Source organism: Littorina saxatilis, linkage group LG14 (genome assembly GCF_037325665.1).
Source record: "Littorina saxatilis isolate snail1 linkage group LG14, US_GU_Lsax_2.0, whole genome shotgun sequence".
NCBI lineage: Eukaryota > Metazoa > Mollusca > Gastropoda > Littorinimorpha > Littorinidae > Littorina > Littorina saxatilis.
The window spans coordinates 16,993,804-17,015,687 of NC_090258.1; the positions used below are offsets into that span (position 1 = coordinate 16,993,804).

Below are 21,884 nucleotides of genomic sequence, written 5' to 3' on the forward strand. Positions count from 1 at the left end.
ATGCATATATATATAACAGCAGGGGGGGGGATTATGTGTGGGGAAATCTTATTAAACATCTACCTTGTGTCCAAACAAGCTGACCATCCACACTGACAGCCACCACAAGACCAGGTGAACCACATTCATCCTGAAACAAGAAGGGCAAAGCCCATACGACTCACATGCTTGACCTCAAATAACTAAACCTAGCAATGACATCATACACTAAGAACTGCTTTAAACATTTTTCCTACCCAAGGTCAAGGTCATCCAAGGTCATGCAACACAAAGCTGTTAATTCAAGACATAGGAAGTACAATGGTGCTTATTGGCCCTTTCTACCATGAGATATGGTCACTTTTAGTGGTTCACTACCTTATTTTGGTCACATTTCATAAGGGTCAAAGTGACCTTGACCTTGATCATATGTGACCAAATGTGTCTCATGATGAAAGCATAACATGTGCCCCACATAATGTTTAAGTTTGAAACAGTTATCTTCCATAGTTCAGGGTCAAGGTCACTTCAAAATATGTATACAATCCAACTTTGAAGAGCTCCTGTGACCTTGACCTTGAAGCAAGGTAAACCAAACTGGTATCAAAAGATGGGGCTTACTTTGCCCTATATATCATATATAGGTGAGGTATTCAATCTCAAAAACTTCAGAGAAAATGGGGAAAATGTGAAAAATAACTGGTTTTTAGACAACATTTATGGCCCCTGCGACCTTGACCTTGAAGCAAGGTCAAGATGCTATGTATGTTTTTTGGGGCCTTGTCATCATACACCATCTTGCCAAATTTGGTACTGATAGACTGAATAGTATCCAAGAAATATCCAACGTTAAAGTTTTCCGGACGGCCGGCCGGCCGGCCGGCCGGCCGGCCGGACGGACGGACGGACGGACGGACGGACGGACGGACGGACGGACGGACGGACGGACGGACGGACGGACGGACGGACGGACGGACGGACGACTCGGGTGAGTACATAGACTCACTTTTGCTTCGCATGTGAGTCAAAAAGACCGTGCAACAACAACGTAGTCATCTTTCAAATTCTGGGACAGGCTGATCTTTCTTAACCCAGTGTGGGATTTTCAGTGGGGCGACCACCCCCAACCCAGCGCGTCCCCGGGTGGCGGATAGGGGAACGGTCTTCAGATATGGAGATCAGCCGCTTGCGGCCGCGGACCAAACTGGCTCCGGGTGGGATCCCGGCAAATCCTCCCCCCTGTGCTCTCAGGGTAGTACGTACGGGCCATGAGCTAAGGGTGAGGTAACCCCGACAGAAAACCCCGAATGCTGAAGACGGAGGACCCGGGCCGCACGGCGCATTCTAACAAACCACGGGTACACGCACTTACGCAAATGACAGCGATGTCCCTTACTAGATGAGGAACGAAAAGAAGTGTGGCCGTCACCAACTCCCTTGCAGACCAAACTATACGGCAGTCGACAGGAGTTGGAGAAAACGACAACAAGTTTATCACCAGTGCTGGACTGATTGTGTAACCTCTGCGAACGCCAAGAAGAAGAAGAAGATCTTTCAAATTCATATGTATATGTATAGGTTACAACACGAGTGGTTTTTTATATGGCTTGTATTTCAGTCAAGACCCAGCGGATGAATATCATCGGGAGACACGAGCCTTTGGCGAGTGGCTCTCGATTGATATTCCCGCTGGGTCTTGACTGAAATACAAGCCATATAAAAAACCACGAGTGTTGTAATCTGTATATCCCATTCTACCATCAAACACAAAGTGTAGACTACTAGCGGCACTGTTGCGATCTGTGGAGTGTGAAACAGTGTTTTCAGCGAGACTTGGCCTTTTTGCAACCTTAAACTAAGTGACCGTCGCTGAAAAAATAAAACGAATGAGTGCATCTATAAGTACGCGGTAACACTACTTTCAGACCGTTTAAAAGCTTTAAGTAAAGGTTCATAAGTTGCAAGAAAGTAATGAAGTCGTATAGAAATCCATTTAGTTGAAGCGCACAATTCTTTTGCGTTTCAGGTCGGCGGAACGGGGAAACCGGTTTGGCCCCCATTTGGCTTACTCGACTCGATTCAGAATCGATTCCACGTTGTTTTTTTCGAACGCATTATTATACAATTAGTCTTATTGACAGAGAAGCAAATTTTAGGGAACACATATGTAGATTTAACCATTTGCTCCCTATTTGAAATGTATCTACATGATAAACTGTTTTGCGAGTGTGTTTGCATGAACCTAAACTGGTATGGGTGCGAGGAAAACAGGACCCAAGTCTGTCACCGCCGCTTGATTGCATTTTGAAAGAATATGACTGGATTACGGAAAAATACACACATGTTAAGTTCTTAGATACCTTCATCGCCAATGTGGACTTACTGCAGAGCCAGGCAAAAGAGTAGACTTGCTCGCAAAACACGTGAAACAGCTGATGATAGCGAAGCCCAACCGTGCCAGGTAAGGACGGTCTGACAGATTCTCAAAAGTCGTCTGCTAACGAAGCAAGGGGAGGGTACTCGTGTTTTTGTTTTGGTTCGCTAGCATCTGGTTATCTTGTAAGTTGAATGTTCGTTTTTTCCCACCTGCATTGCTTTCATAATGAAAGAAACGTTTGCTTATTGCATCTCATATATCAGATCAGTTCTGAGATTCATTTTTGCGTGCAACTGATATGGTTTTCTGAGCCGTGCAATACGATTTTGGAACTTCATACAAATGTGTCACATTGTTCGGCGCGAGGTCAAAGGTCGGGAGCAAAGTAGTTCTTCGCCCAAATCGGAATCTGCACTATCATATATTTTTTTGAGTCCATGATGTATTTATTGAGCTATAAAAATACAACATATATACCCATACTGAAGTAACAGAGACAAAGAAGGGAGGTCATGGGATATATATATATATACATGTATATTCCGCTGATGACGACATTGGAAAAAAGATCTGTTCATCCTGGACTCAGGCCTGGCTAAAAATCAATGGTGATGTACCTTGTCTTGATGCTAAATGGCGTAACTGACAGACAGACAGACTTGCATACACTAAGTAATTACAGCAATAAATGACACACAGATTAAAAACCAGCACCTATGAGCCAGTATGTGCATACTCGGTCAGTAGTCACACATACAGACACTCCCAAACACACACACACACACATAAAGCTGAATGGATTTAATTCAATACACAAGATCAAGTTCAAGCTTACTTCTGCCCATGTGTCTCTGCATGATTGTGTAAATTTATCCTCATTTTATTTTTAAGAATTCCCCCTTTTAAGGCCTAATTTTCTCCTTTTTTTTGCCTAAAAAAAGGAGGGTTCTTAAAAGGAGGGTTCCATTTTAAAAGTTTGCCTCTTCCAAAACCATTGAACCGGAACCTAACAAGAACAACCAAACACAGCGAAGCAAATATCACTTCACGCAACCAAAATTTAAAAAAAGAAATACTCAGTTTAATAAAGCCCAGCTCAAAAGAAATTAATTTATTAAGTCAGGAATTGAATAAAATTATCCCTGCAGTCTGTGGGCTTTATCATTCAGATGAGATGTATGCGTACATATGCTTAAGCTCAAACTATGAACAACCAGTTACCACATTAAAAGTATCAGATTATGTTTTCAGTGTTCATACTATCCAGCATTTTTGATCTGTTTTTATGTATGCAAAAATAAAATACATGTATTCAACTAAAAGATGATTATCAGATCCTCTTTCGTACAGGTATACCTGATTACTACTACTATTATATTAAAACAGTTACTAACTTACTACAATATTGAATAATAATATTGATCTCAAATGACTCCAGTGGTGTCTGTCTTTTTCGGTTTGCATCTTTAGAATGGAACAACCAACTTCAGTTGTGCCGCTCAAACTCCTTCTTCTTCTTCTTCTTCTTTCTTGATGTGGACTGGGTTCATTCGAACGTCTGTAGTCCAGCGGCGGAGTACTGAGTAATTGGTTACTGGTGGTGGGTGACCCAATAACTCCGAGGAGATGGTTAAATGTATAAAACTATTTACACGAAGAGCTGCAGGGTTACTGTGTCAGCGAGGCAAGTCCGTGGGTACGACCCAGACCAGCTTGGAAGGACTCCAGTGAAGGAGCAACTGTGGTCTTAGGGTCGAGCTTGTTCCACTGACGCAGTGTTCGGGGGAAAAAGGAGTTGAGAACAGGATTGGATGCCCTCTCCTGGAACAGTCTCTGGGCTCCCGTCTGGTGCGGCTGTCGCCAGAGGTGTAGAACTCGGCCTTGTTGATGTCGACTATGCCGTTGTTGATCTTGTAGAGCATAGTGAGGCGGTTGGCGAGTCTTCTGTCGGCGAGTGGTTCCCATTGGAGGGTCTTCAGCATGCTGGTCACACAGCCTGGGGTCCGATCGCTGTAGTTGTTGTGGACGTAACGGGCTGCACTGAAATCATGCTTTTCTCGTCACTGCGTGACGTGTTCGCCGCCCAAGTCTTCCCTTTAGTTCAGGCTGTTCGCAAAGCGACCAGCCTCCCACCGCAAAAACTCCCACCGTTAAGAGTGGTGTTTGTGATTTATTTGGCATTTAGGTCCCAGGTAACATTATGAAATTTTAATACGATCAATCGGACCTATTATCAAGTTAGTGTATCAACTTTTGAACGAACTGCGCCCAGTAGTTTCCCAGCAATAAGCTGTTAAGTCGAGACAGACAGACACACACACACACACACACACACACACACACACACACACACACACACACACACACAATTAAAGTGTGCAGGACCCTAGTACTGCGTACTCGGGGATAAACATATGAAAATTGACCAGATCACAAAATGTTGTGGATATTTGAACACGCTGCTGTAGGCAGACGACAAAGAGCGTCCAAACTTGCTCATTTCCGGTTTTCTGTGGTTGGTAGCTTTAGCCTAATGGTCTCGGCAAACCTCGATTTGGTAAGGTCATTTGGTCTATGGTAAGGTTAAGTGCGTTGTTTCTAAGAATACGTGACTATTTTGAGCGTATTTGTATTTTTGACCAAAATATGACATTTAACACAGATCGAGACAGTCAGTGTTCCTCCGAGACCGTGTTAGCGGTTGAGGTGAACAATGACTGTCGAGGGTTACCTATTTCAAGCGTCACTACTTGCTATCTTTGAGTTTTCAGACTCAGTGTTTGGCCGCTGTACTTTCTTTCTTTCTTTATTTGGTGTTTAACGTCGTTTTCAACCATTCAAGGTTATATCGCGACGGGGTTTGGCTGTACGGTAGCAATCCTTTCTAGCAACTTTTGAAAGGTGCCTCCTGCAAACACTTTATGTCGACGAGTAGTGTAATATGATGAGTCTTTTTTAATCGGACTATTCCAGACATTTCAACAACAACAACCACAACACGCACAGAGACACAGCACACACGCACATCGCGGCAAGCATGGCATTCACCGTGGTCTGGGTGGCCGAGTGGTAACGCACTTGCGCTCGGAATCGAGAGGTTGCGTGTTCGACCCTGGGTCGGGCCGCTATTTTCTCCCCCCTTTCCTAACCTAGATGGTGGGTTCAAGTGCTAGTCTTTCGGATGAGACGAAAAACCGAGGTCCCTTCGTGTACACTATATTGGGGTGTGCACGTTAAAGATCCCACGATTGACAAAAGGGTCTTTCCTGGCAAAATTGAATAGGCATAGATAAAAATGTCCATCAAATACCCGTGTGACTTGAAATAAAGGCCGCGAAAGGTGAACATTCGCCTAACAGGCTTGAGGTTTGCTGGTCGATGTGAATGCGTGATATATTGTGTAAAAAATTCCATCTCACACGGCATAAAGCGCTTTGAACTTCGGATAAGGCGCTATATAAATAAAGAGAATAATAAATTCAGTGTGGCTTGTACTTAGCTGATGACCTTGACTACAGTCTGAAAATGTCATCAATGGTAAGCACGAGAACATAAATGGTAATCTTGAACTTTAGTGTGTTAAATTCATAGCTCAGAATTCAGAGGCTTTTAAGTCTCCAAATTTGTAGAACCTGCACTTGTAATCATAACAAGTCATTTTTAGATCCTTTTGAAGTTACGGAATGAACTCCGATAAACTGTACGAATGTATTTCGTTTACATGGGTCAAAGAAGGAATTATCCGTATGAGCGAACAAGGGAGACAACTCTTTCGTGTAAATGATGTCCCATGGTTGACAACGAACGTCATTTTCGGTGCATTTTCGTCGATTGAACAACCAAATTAATTAATTATGCTTAAAGGCATATGTACTCGATGACTATACACGCTAATTGCTTTACCAACAGCTGGAGACATGCTAAATTAAGTTCCCTGCAAAATATTGTGGTCTAGGACCCCTTCAATGTTGAGATATGTTAATTTTCATTTTGATCTGGATCGTCCTATTTATAGATTTGGCAACTCATGTAACGTTGATGCAAGGGAGCTAACACCGCGGCTTTGTTGACATCCTCACTTTTTCAGAGGCTAGAACAAGCTGTAATGCATGTATTATGGTCCGCGCATGGTGACATATCGTCATTATATGGTCTTATGGTGCGTTTGACATCGATTATGGGCAAACTACACTTTGTAAACACGGGAGCGCCATACATATGCCTTTAAGTTTGAAGCTCAATCCGTCAATTAATGTCACGACAAAATGTTCTTTGGGTTGCTTACATGGACTTGTATCAAAAATAAGTAAAGAATGTTACTGGATTCTGAGCTATGAATTTAACACGCTAAAGTTCAAGATTACCACATAAATTTAGTGTGCTCCAAGACTGGCTCTTTTATGTTTAGTGCGTCAGCTTTATATTATACAGTCTGTCTACAAATTATTGAAAATCTTACCTCTTATTTCAAACAAGTTGTAGGCCTTTGTTATAATAACAAAGGAAAGTCACGGCATATCAAGTTACAGGACTCCCCAAACAGGGCTCAAAAATACAAATACGCTCAAAAGAGTCACGTATTCTTAGAAACAACGCTCTTTAAACCTTATCAAATCGAGGTTTGCCGAGACCATTAGGCTAAAGCTACCAACCACAGAAAACCGGAAATGAGCAAGTTTGGACGCTCTTTGTCGTCTGCCTACAGCAGTGTTTTCAAATATCCACAACATTTTGTGATCTGATCGAATTTCATTTGTTTATTTATTTGATTACACTTTGGTAAATTCGAATATTTCATCGTTCCCTTCTTCATGTGGCGTGCGACATTGGAAACTCCGACATTTTTATTTGGATTTCGGTGCCATATTTCGCAGGCATCAGTTGACACAGAGTGATAGACTGCAACCAGAGACTATAGAGTCTCTGCTGCAACCATGTCCGGTGAACAGGATGAAGATATGGTGGATCCGAGCGTTAATTTTCTCTTTAAAACCATGAGTAAGCATTTGTAACTGTCATGTGTATTTTTAACCTTTGAATTGAATAATATCTATTAAGATCAGCTGTATAATTATAAGTGTACTTTTTCATCACCATACCAGTTTTACCACCCCATCTCCATAACTCATAAGACATAAACAGCACTTCATCTTCTATTGTTTATTCTAGGAATGGGAGATTAGAGCAAAATGCGGACTAGAAAAACAGTCATTATTCTAGGAAACCAAACGCATTATTTCTGCGAATGCCAAATGCATCACAATAACAATAAACATAATGCCAACGAGTTTTGTGCATCAACATAATTCCTTTTGAGTGTTACTTCATACCTCACCTAGGGCTGATTCAGGAGATGTCCTGAACTCCACGAAGTGTTGTTGCCAGACCTCAGGACTTCTGTCATTTACACATATTTTTTTTTATCTGATGAATCGTTCTGACTCAGGGCGATCAAATGTCCGACAGTCTTTCGACACAACATTTTTTTGCGGCCAGGGCTAAGGTGCGCGAACCAAAATTGGGTGCCACCCAAATGGGAGAGAACAAACCGCAGGTTCTGATTCGTTGAAATCAGAACAAATCTCAGTTTCAACCAATCCGACACTGCAGGCGGCTCCTGTTTGGGTGGTAACTGTCTCGTGCACCTCAGCCCAGAACCAACTTACGTTTTGTTCTCTGTGTCTGGGAAAAACACTGTGACTGTAACCATTTTGTGTGTGAACAGTGCAGAGGGACCCTCGCAAGCGGCAGGTGAAGCTGGTCCCCAAACACTTGGTCCAGGTCGACTTTGACATGGGAGACAGCGAAGAGGACAGCGACTTTGACATTGGAGAGCATAAGGGTTAGATTCAAGAGCCCTTTTCTCCTTTTATTGCATTTCTGTACTTACACTAGTTACAGCTCTGCCTTCGATATTTACAGAATTGTGTGCGCCCAAAGGCTAGGTAATTTGCTGTTACAGCTCTATCTTCAGGATCTTCTAAAATTGTGTGTGCCCAAAAGCTAACTAAATAAATTCCATGCGGAAAGCAAAGCGTGCTTGCACAGATGATGGGTTGGTGAGTGGGTGTAATTCGTAACAGTATGGGACAGGGAGGTTGATTAGGCCAAAAAAAAAAAAAAAGTGTGGTTACGGTAACATAGCTAAAAAAAAAAATAGGGTAGGTAGGTAGGCAATCACTTTTTTTTTGTGTAACTTTTTTTTTCTAATGTGTACAAATTAAACCTACTTGACAGGGAAATAAGTGTGCGACACGGGCGCTTTCGCTTTCATTGCGTTTTTTGCACTCGCTTTTTGTTTTTTTTTTTTTTTTTTTTTTTTTTTTTTGACAAATGTAATAAAAAGTTATAGGATCGGCCCCTAAAAATAGGGTAGGTCGGGTTACCGTAACCACACCTATTTTTTTTTTTAGGCCTTACGGAATGAGACATCAGTGCATTTGTTTTTATGAACTCTGGGGGCAGACAGAGTTTAGAAAATTGCCAGCAAGAATGAGAAAAAATATAATGAAGCAAGTCTGTAAAATTGTATATTAATATCAAAGAAAAATAAGGTCAGCAGGCAGATTAATGAATGAGACTCTAGTTCTTTGTTGTATATTTGTTGTTCTTGGGCTAATTTTTTTCATGAAAATTCAGGCTACCACTACTAGTACTAGCTGTTCATTGGTAAGGCAAAAAAAAGTTTGTTCCTGTTGGTTTTTACATTTAGTCAAGTTTTGATTAAATGTTTTGACATGATAGAGGGGGAATCGAGACGAGGGTCGTGGTGTATGTGTGTGTGTGTGTGTCTGTCTGTGAGTGTGTGTGTGTGTAGAGCGATTCAGAGAAAACTACTGGACTGATTTTTATGAAATTTTACATGAAAGTTCCTGGGTATGATATCCCCAGACGTTTTTTTCATTTTTTGAATAAACGTCTTTGATGACGTCATATCCGGCGTTTGTAAAAGTTGAGGCGGCACTGTCACACCCTCATTTTTCAATCAAATTGATTGAAATTTTGGCCAAGCAATCTTCGACGAAGGCCGGACTTTGATATTGCATTTCAGCTTGGAGGCTTAAAAATTAATTAATGACTTTCGTCATTAAAATTCTGAAAATTGTAATTAAAAATATTTTTGTATAAAACGATCCAAAATTACGTTCAGCTTATTCTTCATCATTTTCTGATTCCAAAAACATATAAATATGTTATATTTGCATTAAAAACAAGCTCTGAAAATTACAAATATAAAAATTATGATTAAAATTAAATTTCCGAAATCGATTTAAAAACAATTTTATCTTATTCCTTGTCGGTTCCTGATTCCAAAAATATATATAGATATGATATGTTTGGATTAAAAACACGCTCAGAAAGTTAAAGCGAAGAGAGGTACAGAACAGCGTGCTATGCAGCACAGCGCAAGTTCCACTACCGCGCTAAACAGGCTCGTCAATTTCACTGCCTTTTGTATGAGGGGCGGACTACGGTCATTGTGAAAAAATGCAGTGCGTTAAAGTTTCATTCTGTGAGTTCCACAGCTTGACTAAATGTAGTAATTTCGCCTTACGCGACTTGTTATTAATTCAAACCAGCGCATGTGCCGTTTTCTTTGCCTGAAATTGGTCTCTGGATGTCAGGGAAGAGCAACTTGCTTTGTAGAGTTTTGTAGAGTTTTGTTATTTTTATTTGATTTTTTGAAGGGTTCAAAAATGTTCTAGGGTTGGAAGAAAAAAATAGGGTCGGTCGTGGAATCAGAAAGTTCGAAAAAAAAATTCTTGGCCTAATGCACATAGCAACGGTGCTTCAAAAAGAGTATTTGAAGAGCCCAGCTGTTAACAAATTTGACCTGGGACAATTATGATATATATTAAAACAATTTTTGGTGCTTACTTGATCATACTCATAGTTCCTTTGTTTCCACAGAGGCTTTCTCAGTGTCTTTTTCAGGTTCCGACAGTGGCGAGGAAATGGGGGAAGAGGAGCAAGAAGCATGCATGGAGCTCGGAGCCGCAGAAGTCAGCCAGAGCTCCTCCATTGCCCTTGATAAGCTCAACGATGACAAAGATGATGGCTCCTCGGACTCGGAGGATGGAAGCGAAAACGAGAGCGATGATGATGACAGCGACGGTGATAATGAAGATGAAGATGAGGACGAGGACGAGGATGATAGTGAAAGTGAAGCTGATGATCAGGAGACACCCAGACTGAAGCCCAAAGGTAAGTACAATAGAACCCCCCTTTTAGTTTTAAGTCCTCAAATAATCCGAGAAAATCAGGTCTCAGAAAGGAGGGAGTCATAAAATGGGGATACATTTACACAGGTTATGAAGAGAACATCTGAGAAAATAGGGTCTTAAAAAGGAGGTAGTCTTAAAATGGGCATACATTTACACAGGTTATGAAGAGAACATCTGAGAAAATAGGGTCTTAAAAAGGAGGGAGTCTTGGACCAGTTTGTTTTTTTTAAAGGGAGGGTTCCCACTGTTCAGGTTGGTTGTTAGTTTAGCGCATTCAAACATTATAACTCTTTAATTTAAAATGGACAAGTTGACAAACATCATTGTATGACTGCATGTGACACTGATGGTCTTTCACACCTCATTGGTGGTTAGCAAACGATATTATTCCGTCATCGCTGTGACAATGATTGAGTGAATGTTTGTCTAGTTTGGAACTTCAATTTATTTAAGGTTCTGCTGTGATCAATTTTCATTGGTTGGAGGAGTATTTGAATAGTTCAGCTTTTAAAAAATGGACAGAGGACAATTAGGATGCCAGAATTATGGTCAGCGCTTGCTTAACCATAGAAGCTAAAGATGTTTTTTCTTTATTTAAAAAATATATATATTGTTCATTTGAGTTTGTTTCTACTCTAGGACTGGGTGGCATTTTTGATGGCATAGGGACTTCGGATGAAGAGGACGAGGATTACGTTCCCCAGAAGAAAAAGAAGAAGAAATCTGCTGCTCCAAAATTAGCAAAAGCGAAATCTGCAGAGGTGAGTACTGACCACTGCTTACACGTGTCCGTGAGATGACAGACAGCAAATTTCTGTTATATCGCTGTGCTTGGATGGCAAGAAGAAATAAAAGAAAAACAACACCCAAGTGCCACATTAGTGCTTTAAGTTTAACCTTTTTGTTTTAACCCTTGAAGGTCTTTGAAGCATGTGCTTGGATTATTGTGAGATAATAATAATAATAATAATAATAAATGAGCATTTATATAGCGCAACATCATAGCTTTACAATTTAAGCTATTGGTTCACTTATTTATAAATTGCTTTTTATTATTAATGAATAAGAGAATCTTTCATTGTCCTTTTTTGTTGTGAATGTGTCAAATGAAACATTTTTTTGTTGTTTTTATTTTTTTAAATTATTTTTTATTAATGTCTTAGATTTTACAGGCTTTTCGAGACAACAAAAAAGAAAGAAAAACAAAAGCGGGGAAAAAAAGTGAAAACAAATTTTAAAAAAACACCAAACAAACCACCAAAAAACAAACAAAAAACACGACATGTGTACCCTTAGTCGAATAGCATGGTATGCCATGTTATTGTTCATATTCCGAAACATGTTTTGAAGAACTGTAACTGTTTTTTCCCTGTCACTTGTTTTTAATCATATATGTTTTTCTTTAGTGTACATACACTTTGATGTGGCTCCTTTTTCTGCTTTAACTTTTTTGTCTGATTCTGAAAGTGAAAGACATTATTTCTATATATATATATAAAGATATTTTAGTTGTCCTACCCTATGTATGATTGCATAGTTCTGCTACATTATCACACGATTTTGAAATGATTCTTTCTCTGATTATTTTTTGCAAAAAGGTCACTTTTTGTTCGTACAGATCTCAAAAGTGGCATTGCCTGTTGTGGATAGCCCAGTCTCCGTATCGGGTCAAGGTCACGGTCAGATCAAGGTTCTCATCTGCTGTGTCTGCCTGTCTGATCAGAGGTAGGATCGATTGATTGATTGATTGATTTAAGCGCTGTGAACTGCAGATTAAATTACAACTTACAGTGTCAACTTCAAAAGTGAGAAAATAACAAAATATGGAGGTATTCAATTCACACTACTGCCCTATAAGCCCTACAGACTTAGTTTTATCATACATGTGTTTCGAAATAAACGTTGGCGTAATATAGATTATTGGTATTATATTGTCCTGTGGAAATTCTGGCTGCTTGCTCAATGGGGAAAGCAAGCTGACATATATACTGATATAGTGTGACGGTTCCTTTTTTTTGATCCTGCATGCATGTATTTATATTTACAAGCCCTGAGACTTACGCTGGGATCTTTATTATGCGCATAGGGGTTTGTTTGGACACCGAGGGGAGTCTGCACAAAGTTGACTCGAAGAAATAAATCTTATCAAACGCATGCCGCTCAAAGAGATATCAGTAAACAATGTAATGGTGAAGGCGAGCCTCTTTCCCTTTTTGACTCACATGCGAAGCAAAAGTGAGTCTATGTACTCACCCGAGTCGTCCGTCCGTCCGTCCGTCCGTCCGGACGTCCGGAAAACTTTAACGTTGGATATTTCTTGGACACTATTCAGTCTATCAGTACCAAATTTGGCAAGATGGTGTATGATGACAAGGCCCCAAAAAACATACATAGCATCTTGACCTTGCTTCAAGGTCAAGGTCGCAGGGGCCATAAATGTTGCCTAAAAAACAGCTATTTTTCACATTTTTCCCATTTTCTCTGAAGTTTTTGAGATTGAATACCTCACCTATATATGATATATAGGGCAAAGTAAGCCCCATCTTTTGATACCAGTTTGGTTTACCTTGCTTCAAGGTCAAGGTCACAGGAGCTCTTCAAAGTTGGAGAGTAAACTACTGGACCAATCAATTTTTCATGAGAGTTTCTGGGTATGATATCCCCATGTTTTTCATTTTTTCGATAAATGTCTTTGATGACGTCATATCCGGCTTTTTGTAAAAGTTGAGGCGGCACTGTCACACCCTCATTTTTCAATCAAATTGATTGAAATTTTGGCCAAGCAATCTTCAACAAAGGCCGGACTTTGGTATTGCATTTCAGCTTGGAGGCTTAAAAACTAAATAATGACTTTGGTCATTAAAAATCTGAAAATTGTAATTAAAATTATTTTTTTATAAAACGATTCAAAATTATGTTTATCTTATTCTTCATCATTTTCTGATTCCAAAAACATATAAATATGTTATATTCGGATTAAAAATAATCTCTGAAAATTAAAAATATAAAAATTATGATTAAAATAAAATGTCCGAAATCGATTTAAAAACAATTTCATCTTATTCCTTGTCCGTTCCTGATTAAAAAAACATATAGATATGATATGTTTGGATTAAAAAAAACACGTTCAGAAAGTTAAAAAGAATAGAGATATAGAAAAACGTGCTATCCTCCTCAGCGCAACCGCTACTGCGCTTTTCTGGATTGTTAATTTCACTGCCTTTGCCACGAGAGCGGTGGACAGACGATGCTACGAGTGTACGGTCTTGCGGAAAAAATGCAATGCGTTCAGTTTCATTCTGTGAGTTCGACTGAGCTTGACTAAATGTTGTATTTTTGCCTTACGCGACTTGTTTTTTCTTCTGAACAATCACTGATGACTCATAGGTGTGAGGGTGTTTGTAAAGTGTCTTGTATTATCTCCCCTTTTGCCTGCATCTTTTTTTTTTTTTTTTAATTCTGCTATCTCATTCTCTTCCAGTGCTGACGATGATGAGATTGTGGAATGTGACAACTGTGGCATATCAGTTCATGAAGGTATGTTGAAACAGACCCCTTGCAGTGGATAATGATTCTAGCACCTAAGTCACACAGTACCTCTTGTGCTTTTTGGCCATTTATTGACAAACTAGCTCTGAATGCTCATTCAAGATCAGATATTTTGTGACCCTTTTAATCTTTTTCACAGACAATTTTGGGAACATGATTAAAAGGTGGTTTTTTTTCTTTTTCCGTGTAGTAATTTTGAAAGCAGAGACCCGGAAAATGTTAAAAGGGAAACACTGACCAACCTGTAAAGCTATTCTTCACAGGTGACTGCCTTTTAATTTGAGGTTAGCTCGTGAATGAACTTTGCAATATAAATACAGAGAGAATGCAGAAATCATGATTTTTGACTTGCAAGTATAATACTTGAACTGGCAACACTCCAAGCTTCAGTTTATTTACATGGTCTGCAATTGTTTAAGGTTGCTATGGCATCAGTGAGAGCCAGTCAGTGGCCAGTACAGAATCCTCAGCCAGTACAGAACCCTGGTTTTGTGACGCCTGCAAAGCTGGAGTCCTACCGGTCAGTGTGTTTTCAGACATGATAATCGACATTTATACATAAATTAAAACTAGATAATTAAATAAGACTTTTTTTAATCTTTAAAGCAGAGCATGAAAGTGACACCTTTCCACTTGGTCTCTTATTTATACTATCTTTTTCATCCTTCCTGCAGTTCTGCTTGATTATAATCTTGTTCTGGCACTTGTGCAACCCTTGGGCTTAGATTTAGACAGATGTTTTAATACACTCATTTATGCTACTTCACAATTTGGTGATGGCGGGTAACGTAGTAAGGATTGACAAATATAGGACATGGCACTTTTTGTTTGAAAAATGTCTTTTTTGCTCCCATTTTAAACACAGTTTAAAATTAAATTGGAACAGCATGATTGTTCTCAAAATGGTAAATAATTAGTGTGTATATGTCCATTGTTCAGCATTGTGAGCTGTGTCCTAACTCTGGTGGAATCTACAAAGAGACAGATGCCGGAAAGTAAGTGGTGAACTTCTATTAACAAATTCACACTCATTTATATGCTGCACATAATTATGTATACATGTTCACAAGATGTAATTTGGTAGTATGGCTTTTTTGTGACACAGATGTCCAAAACTGCATGTAGGGGAAAGATACACAAGATTAGTGCAAGATACACTTGCCGTTTATGTGCATCAATGATTTTTGTAGGTTGTGTGTGTGTGTGTGTGTGTGTGTGTGTGTGTGTGTGTGTGTGTGTGTGTGTGTGTGTGTGTGTGTGTGTGTGTGTTTGGATCAAATGTTTGTAATACCATACAGGGAATGTTGATTAGGACTGCTGTCAGCCAGAAAACTGAAACACACATGTTTTCTTTTCGCCTTGAGTGTTTGTGAGTTGCAGTTCCCTGCGGTTGTTATACTGGCTGATTTTGAAAAGCAATGCTCTGTGTGTTTTAATAATGTCAGGTGGGTTCACATCGTCTGTGCCCTGTACACACCTGGCGTGGCGTTCGGTGATGTGGACCGTCTCTGTCCTGTCACACTGTTCGAGATGCAATACAGCAAGTGGGGAGCTAAGGTAATGCTCTCTCCTTTGTCTGTCTGTCTGACTGTATTTTAATTGATTTGTCTGTCTGTTTGTCTGTCTGTCTGTCTGTATTTCAATTGATTTGTCTGCCTGTCTGTTTTTGTCCATTACCCTTTCTGTATCTCTGTATTAGATATATGACAGAAAGAACTGTTAATAGAAATATGTATGGCTACACTCAGTATGCTGTGTTTTCAAAAACCAGTTTTGTATTTTTTTTGTCAAGCTGTGTTTTGTTGTTGTTTTGTTCAGCTTCTGTGTAAAGAAGTTCTTAAAGTTGATGAATTCTTTTCAAGGGCTAAGGAAAGTGAACATGCCCTGTAATGGCAATCATTCTTTTTTGGGAGGAACGTTGGAGTTTAAGGGTGGTAACTGGTTATATGGAGAGATAGGAGTTGTAGGAAGATGCTTTAGATCATAACAAATATATCTCTTATGTGCAGGAGTGTTGCCTCATTATTAGAGCTTCAGAGATTCGTTGCTGATTTAAAAAACAAAACAATTACCGAGGTCTGTGTGTGGTTTTTTGACTCACATGCGAAGCAAAAGTGAGTCTATGTACTCACCCGAGTCGTCCGTCCGTCCGTCCGTCCGGAAAACTTTAACGTTGGATATTTCTTGGACACTATTCAGTCTATCAGTACCAAATTTGGCAAGATGGTGTATGATGACAAGGCCCCAAAAAACTTACATAGCATCTTGACCTTGCTTCAAGGTCAAGGTCGCAGGGGCCATAAATGTTGCCTAAAAACCAGCTATTTTTCATATTTTTCCCATTTTCTCTGAAGTTTTTGAGATTCAATACCTCACCTATATATGATATATAGGGCAAAGTAAGCCCCATCTTTTGATACCAGTTTGGTTTACCTTGCTTCAAGGTCAAGGTCACAGGAGCTCTTCAAAGTTGGATTGTATACATATTTTGAAGTGACCTTGACCCTGAACTATGGAAGATAACTGTTTCAAACTTAAAAATGATGTGGGGCACATGTTATGCTTTCATCATGAGACACATTTGGTCACATATGATCAAGGTCAAGGTCACTTTGACCCTTATGAAATGTGACCAAAATAAGGTAGTGAACCACTAAAAGTGACCATATCTCATGGTAGAAAGAGCCAATAAGCACCATTGTACTTCCTATGTCTTGAATTAACAGCTTTGTGTTGCATGACCTTGGATGACCTTGACCTTGGGTCAAGGTCACATGTATTTTGGTAGGAAAAATGTGTAAAGCATGTGAGTCGTATGGGCTTTGCCCTTCTTGTTGTGTGTTCTGCCAGGAGTGCTCCCTGTGTGAGGATGCCAGGTACAGTCGGACCGGTGTCTGCATATCGTGTGACGCTGGAATGTGTCGCTCTTTCTTTCATGTGACATGGTGAGTGCTTATTTCATGCTTTCAGCTGTGTGTGTGAGTGTTTCTGTGTGTGTGTGTGTGTGTTTCTGTGTGGATGGTGTGAGTGTTTCTGTGTGTGTCTGTGTGTGTGTGTGTGTGTGTGTGTTTGTGTGCGTGTGTTTCTCTGTGTGTGTGTGTGTGTGTGTGTGTGTTTGTCTGTCTGTCTGTCTGTCTGTCCGTCTCTGTATCTATGTTTGTGTGTCTGCGCCTATGCTTGACTGTGTGTGTCTGATTGGCTAGTCGGGTTTAAAATGAAGTTCAAAATTAAGTGGTTTTTGACTCACATGCGAAGCAAAAGTGAGTCTATGTACTCACCCGAGTCGTCCGTCCGTCCGGACGTCCGTCCGGAAAACTTTAACGTTGGATATTTCTTGGACACTATTCAGTCTATCAGTACCAAATTTGGCAAGATGGTGTATGATGACAAGGCCCCAAAAAACATACATAGCATCTTGACCTTGCTTCAAGGTCAAGGTCGCAGGGGCCATAAATGTTGCCTAAAAAACAGCTATTTTTCACATTTTTCCCATTTTCTCTGAAGTTTTTGAGATTGAATACCTCACCTATATATGATATATAGGGCAAAGTAAGCCCCATCTTTTGATACCAGTTTGGTTTACCTTGCTTCAAGGTCAAGGTCACAGGAGCTCTTCAAAGTTGGATTGTATACATATTTTGAAGTGACCTTGACCCTGAACTATGGAAGATAACTGTTTCAAACTTAAAAATTATGTGGGGCACATGTTATGCTTTCATCATGAGACACATTTGGTCACATATGATCAAGGTCAAGGTCACTTTGACCCTTATGAAATGTGACCAAAATAAGGTAGTGAACCACTAAAAGTGACCATATCTCATGGTAGAAAGAGCCAATAAGCACCATTGTACTTCCTATGTCTTGAATTAACACCTTTGTGTTGCATGACCTTGACCTTGGGTCAAGGTCACACGTATTTTGGTAGGAAAAATGTGTAAAGCATGTGAGTCGTATGGGCTTTGCCCTTCTTGTTTTTCTTTTGCTGCTTTATTTTCTCTGTTAGAGTCAGTTGATTCAGAGCTTATCAGCAAACCTAACCTACCGTATTTTCCGCTTTTAAAAAAAAATTGTAATCCAGTCACCCATTGGGCGCACCAAAATTGAAAAAGTATACCGGTAACAAACGGTTGAAGAATGAAAATAAGCCGCACATCAAAGGAAGAATACAGAATGGAAATATGTGTGCTCTGTGTGTGCGAGGAGATCAAAGGCAGGTCCATTGTGATAGCTGGGTTGCCTTGTTTATAGACACTGACCTTCTTCCCAGGGGTCAATGACCCAGGTTTTGCTATGAGAGGTGGTTCCCCTGTCATATCTGAGAGAGGAAACACTTCCTGCACCGGGGTCAGAGACCGAGTTTAACCTATGGGGCGGTCTCTTTGATGTCTTGAGAGGAAACTTGGCCAGGGTAGTACCTAGTAGCTGAAACATGCATTATCACAAGTTGTTTGACTGGTACTCAGGCGGTCTCTTTGATTTTTTTCGTATTTCATACACGGATTAGGCGCTTCGTTATACAAGACGCAGGGGTCAAACTCGAGGAAAAAAGTCGCGCCTTATGACCGGAAAATACGGTAACTCATAAACTTACTGGCTCTTGAAAAATTTCAGTTTTTTATCTTCTTCCTTTTCTTTTCTCCCCTGTCTTCTTCCTCCTCCTCTCCTCTTTCTTCCTCCTCCTCTCCTCTTTCTTCCTCCTCCTCTCCTCTTTCTTCCTCCTCCTCTCCTCTTTCTTCCTCCTCCTCTCCTCTTTCTTCCTCCTCCTCTCCTCTTTCTTCCTCCTCCTCTCCTCTTTCTTCCTCCTCCTCTCCTCTTTCTTCCTCCTCCTCTCCTCTTTCTTCCTCACTGATTCATGATTTTTACTGTAGTCTGTATTGCATTGCTCAAAAGAACGGTTGCCACAATTTGTATGTCATTTATTTCAGTGCACAGAGAGAAGGCTTGCTGACTGAGGCAGACCCAGGAGAAGTGATGGTTAGTTTCTTCTCTGTGTTTTGTGTGTGTGTGTGGGGGGTCACACGCTTGTGTGTGTGTGTGTGTGAGTGTGTGTGTGTGTGTGTGTGTGTGTGTGTGTGTGTGTGCGTGCGTGCGTGCGTGCGTGCATGCGTTTGTGTGTGTGTGTGTTTGTGTGCGTGTGTGTTTGTGTGCATGTGCGTGTTTGTGTGTGTTTGTGCGTGTGCGTGTGTGTGTGTTTGTGTGTGTGTGTGTTTGTGTGTGTGTGTGTGTGTGTGTGTGTTTGCCTATACATGGATGCAGATTTAATCCGTGTATACTCTGCGTAAATCTTTTAACTCTTCTCAAATCAGTTGAAGTTGTTTGTGTTTCAGTATTTAGAGATTTTTATCGATAGAATACAGTCAAACCTGCCCTGGCGACCAACTCTTGATAACAATCATCTGCCCACTGTGACCACCCCTTGATAACAATCATCTGCCCACTGTGACCACCCCTTGATAACAATCATCTGCCCACTGTGACCACCCCTTGATAACAATCATCTGCCCACTGTGACCACCCCAAAAATCCTGACAAGTTTTTATAAGTAATTCCACTGTCCATAGAAACCACCTGTACACAACAAACACTTTTGTTTGGTCGTTATGGACAGATTTGACGGTACTGGAAATATTGCTGTTACACATGTTCCTTGTAAGTGTAAGATGGACAGTTTCCTGACACTTTGCAGCTGTACACGCCATGTCATATGTCTCTAACACATCTTTCAGGATATTGCAGACCCGTTCTTTGCCTACTGCAAACAGCACGTAGACAAAATGACGATGAAAGCCAGAAGACGTCATTGGCTAGCCATCCAGTCACACATCAGGTCGTACATGCCGAAGGTTATGGATGACCAAAAAGAACAGGTGAAATAGATCAAATATTTATGAAATGTTCAATACATGTGATAAATAATGACATTATTGAGAAAAAAATTCAAATGTTTAAATGTTTGTTTCTTTGTTTTTGATGCTTCAGTCTTCTGTTTAACATGTTGGACACAAGCTTTTGTCTTGTTTATTTTTGTGGCTCATTACAGAAGTTGTACGTATCAAGTTTTCATAGCATTCATTTCATGATATTTTGGAAAAGTACAATAATCAATGTTATTCCCAGGCCTCAGTCTTCAATCACTGATGCATACTTTTTTGATCTGACGCATTGCTCAGGCCCCTGGTCGGTGGACCATCGTATAATTTTGACATGTCGGGGGTCGTCTATCAATTTTCTAACAAAACAGACAAAGCAAGAACATTTGGACCTATACATGTTTTCAATCCGAGTCCAATTGACCGTTTTTCCTCTGAGACTGGCAACAACACTGAATAAAGCATTGTAAAATTCACTCCAACATTGTTTGAATTTTGTACAGAAAACCTAACTTTGTAATGCTGAGCTTGTAAGATGTTTCAGATAGTAATTTTTATTTATTGATACAAAAAATTACATCTTTTAAAAGAGATACAAAAAGAGTAGAGCTTACACCATAGCTTTGTAATTCAGTGCATGTACCTATTTTATTTGATCTTCTTCTTCTTCTTCGTCGTTCGCTATTTGATCTTAGGAGTAAGAATTGTACAATGACAGAACACTCATGATGATAACAACATTGCTGTGCAGATGAGGTTTGAAAGAAAGTTGAACCGGCACAGGGAGAAGTACATCATTTCCAGAAACAAGCGACCACCATCCTGGGGTAAATTGCTTTACAGTTCAACCCCCATTTTATAAGACCCTCCAATTAAATTACATATCTTACCCAACTCACATATAGCAATTAACCCTAGTTCAGTGCCGGTAACGCTGTACGCATCCCCTTGGTAACCAAGGGAAGCCCCTCTAAAAAAAAGAGTGACCAATCCCATAATGCCATATTAATACATACTTCCGACTTCCGTATGCGCGCGCATACGCCTCCATATGCATCATTCCATACTCAGCGAGCAGTGAGACTGGTCGTGTTTTGTACGCTCTGGCTGTGTTCAGCCTTTTGACACTTCGTCTGCGGACTTGGTCATTTACCTCTTGGTTTCTTCTAGCTTGTCTTCGCTTCTCTACGTATTGAGGTGAGGTCGTTCTTGTTTTTTGTTGTGTTTGTGGGCGTTTTGACCTGTAATTTGAACTTGTGAAAATTTTCTTGTGTACAAAATTTTTCGTGAGTTGTTTTGGTCATGGCGGATAGCGCCAAGAAGCGGCACTCGTCTAAGCAAGTAGCTGCTGAGTCTTCGCCTTCTAAGAAAACGCCTAGGAAAGCTAATGCTCCCGGCCAGGCTCATGTTTCGGTTCTGGAACCGTCGTTGCAAAAGATTACCGATGTTTTGATTGACATGCCTACTTCGGCGAATGTGACCGATAAAACTTTAGACAAGTTGTCTCGTGCTGATAAGCCCGCTAAGGCGGCTTCGGTGTCTGTGATTCCCGGCCTTGCGTCTGTGGACGTGGCTTCTCTGTTACTTTCTTTAAGCTCTCAGGTCTCGTCCTTGGCAGAGGAGGTGGCGTCCACGCGGGCGGAGTTCCGGTCACTGCCTGCGGGTGTGACTGGTGTGTCGTCTCTGGCCGACGTTCGCCCTTTGCCTTCGGCTACCGTTACTCGGGCTGAAGTTCATGCGTCTCAGGATGGTACCATGCCTACTCTGGTGGCTTGTGGCCCGGCTGCTGGTGGTTCTCGCCACATTAAAGGTATGTCTTCTACCCAAGTATCCGGGTTCTCCGGAGAAAGGGTAGAGCGTTTCCAAGAGAAAGTAACTCCG

At 40.6% G+C, this 21,884-nt stretch overlaps 1 protein-coding gene and 1 long non-coding RNA gene across 3 annotated transcripts in view; both read left to right on the plus strand.

Annotated features, from left to right (window-relative positions):
• Positions 1–21,884, plus strand: part of LOC138947244 (uncharacterized) — a 140,243-nt gene that overhangs the window by 80,581 nt on the left and 37,778 nt on the right. The window lies entirely within an intron of this gene.
• The window catches only part of LOC138947242 (PHD finger protein 14-like), a 52,638-nt gene continuing 37,778 nt past the window's right edge, over positions 7,025–21,884 (plus strand). Inside the window, exons 1-13 of one of the 2 annotated variants that reach the window (XM_070318680.1) lie at positions 7,025–7,354; positions 8,082–8,198; positions 10,268–10,561; positions 11,221–11,342; positions 12,200–12,306; positions 14,063–14,118; positions 14,550–14,650; positions 15,070–15,125; positions 15,576–15,687; positions 16,981–17,075; positions 19,059–19,107; positions 19,860–20,000; positions 20,755–20,830. In XM_070318680.1, coding sequence (XP_070174781.1) covers positions 7,291–7,354; positions 8,082–8,198; positions 10,268–10,561; positions 11,221–11,342; positions 12,200–12,306; positions 14,063–14,118; positions 14,550–14,650; positions 15,070–15,125; positions 15,576–15,687; positions 16,981–17,075; positions 19,059–19,107; positions 19,860–20,000; positions 20,755–20,830 — 1,390 coding nt within the window. In that variant the 5' untranslated portion in view covers positions 7,025–7,290. The remainder of the gene's footprint in view (positions 7,355–8,081; positions 8,199–10,267; positions 10,562–11,220; positions 11,343–12,199; positions 12,307–14,062; positions 14,119–14,549; positions 14,651–15,069; positions 15,126–15,575; positions 15,688–16,980; positions 17,076–19,058; positions 19,108–19,859; positions 20,001–20,754; positions 20,831–21,884) is intronic. The other variant, XM_070318681.1, reaches the window with a different exon arrangement.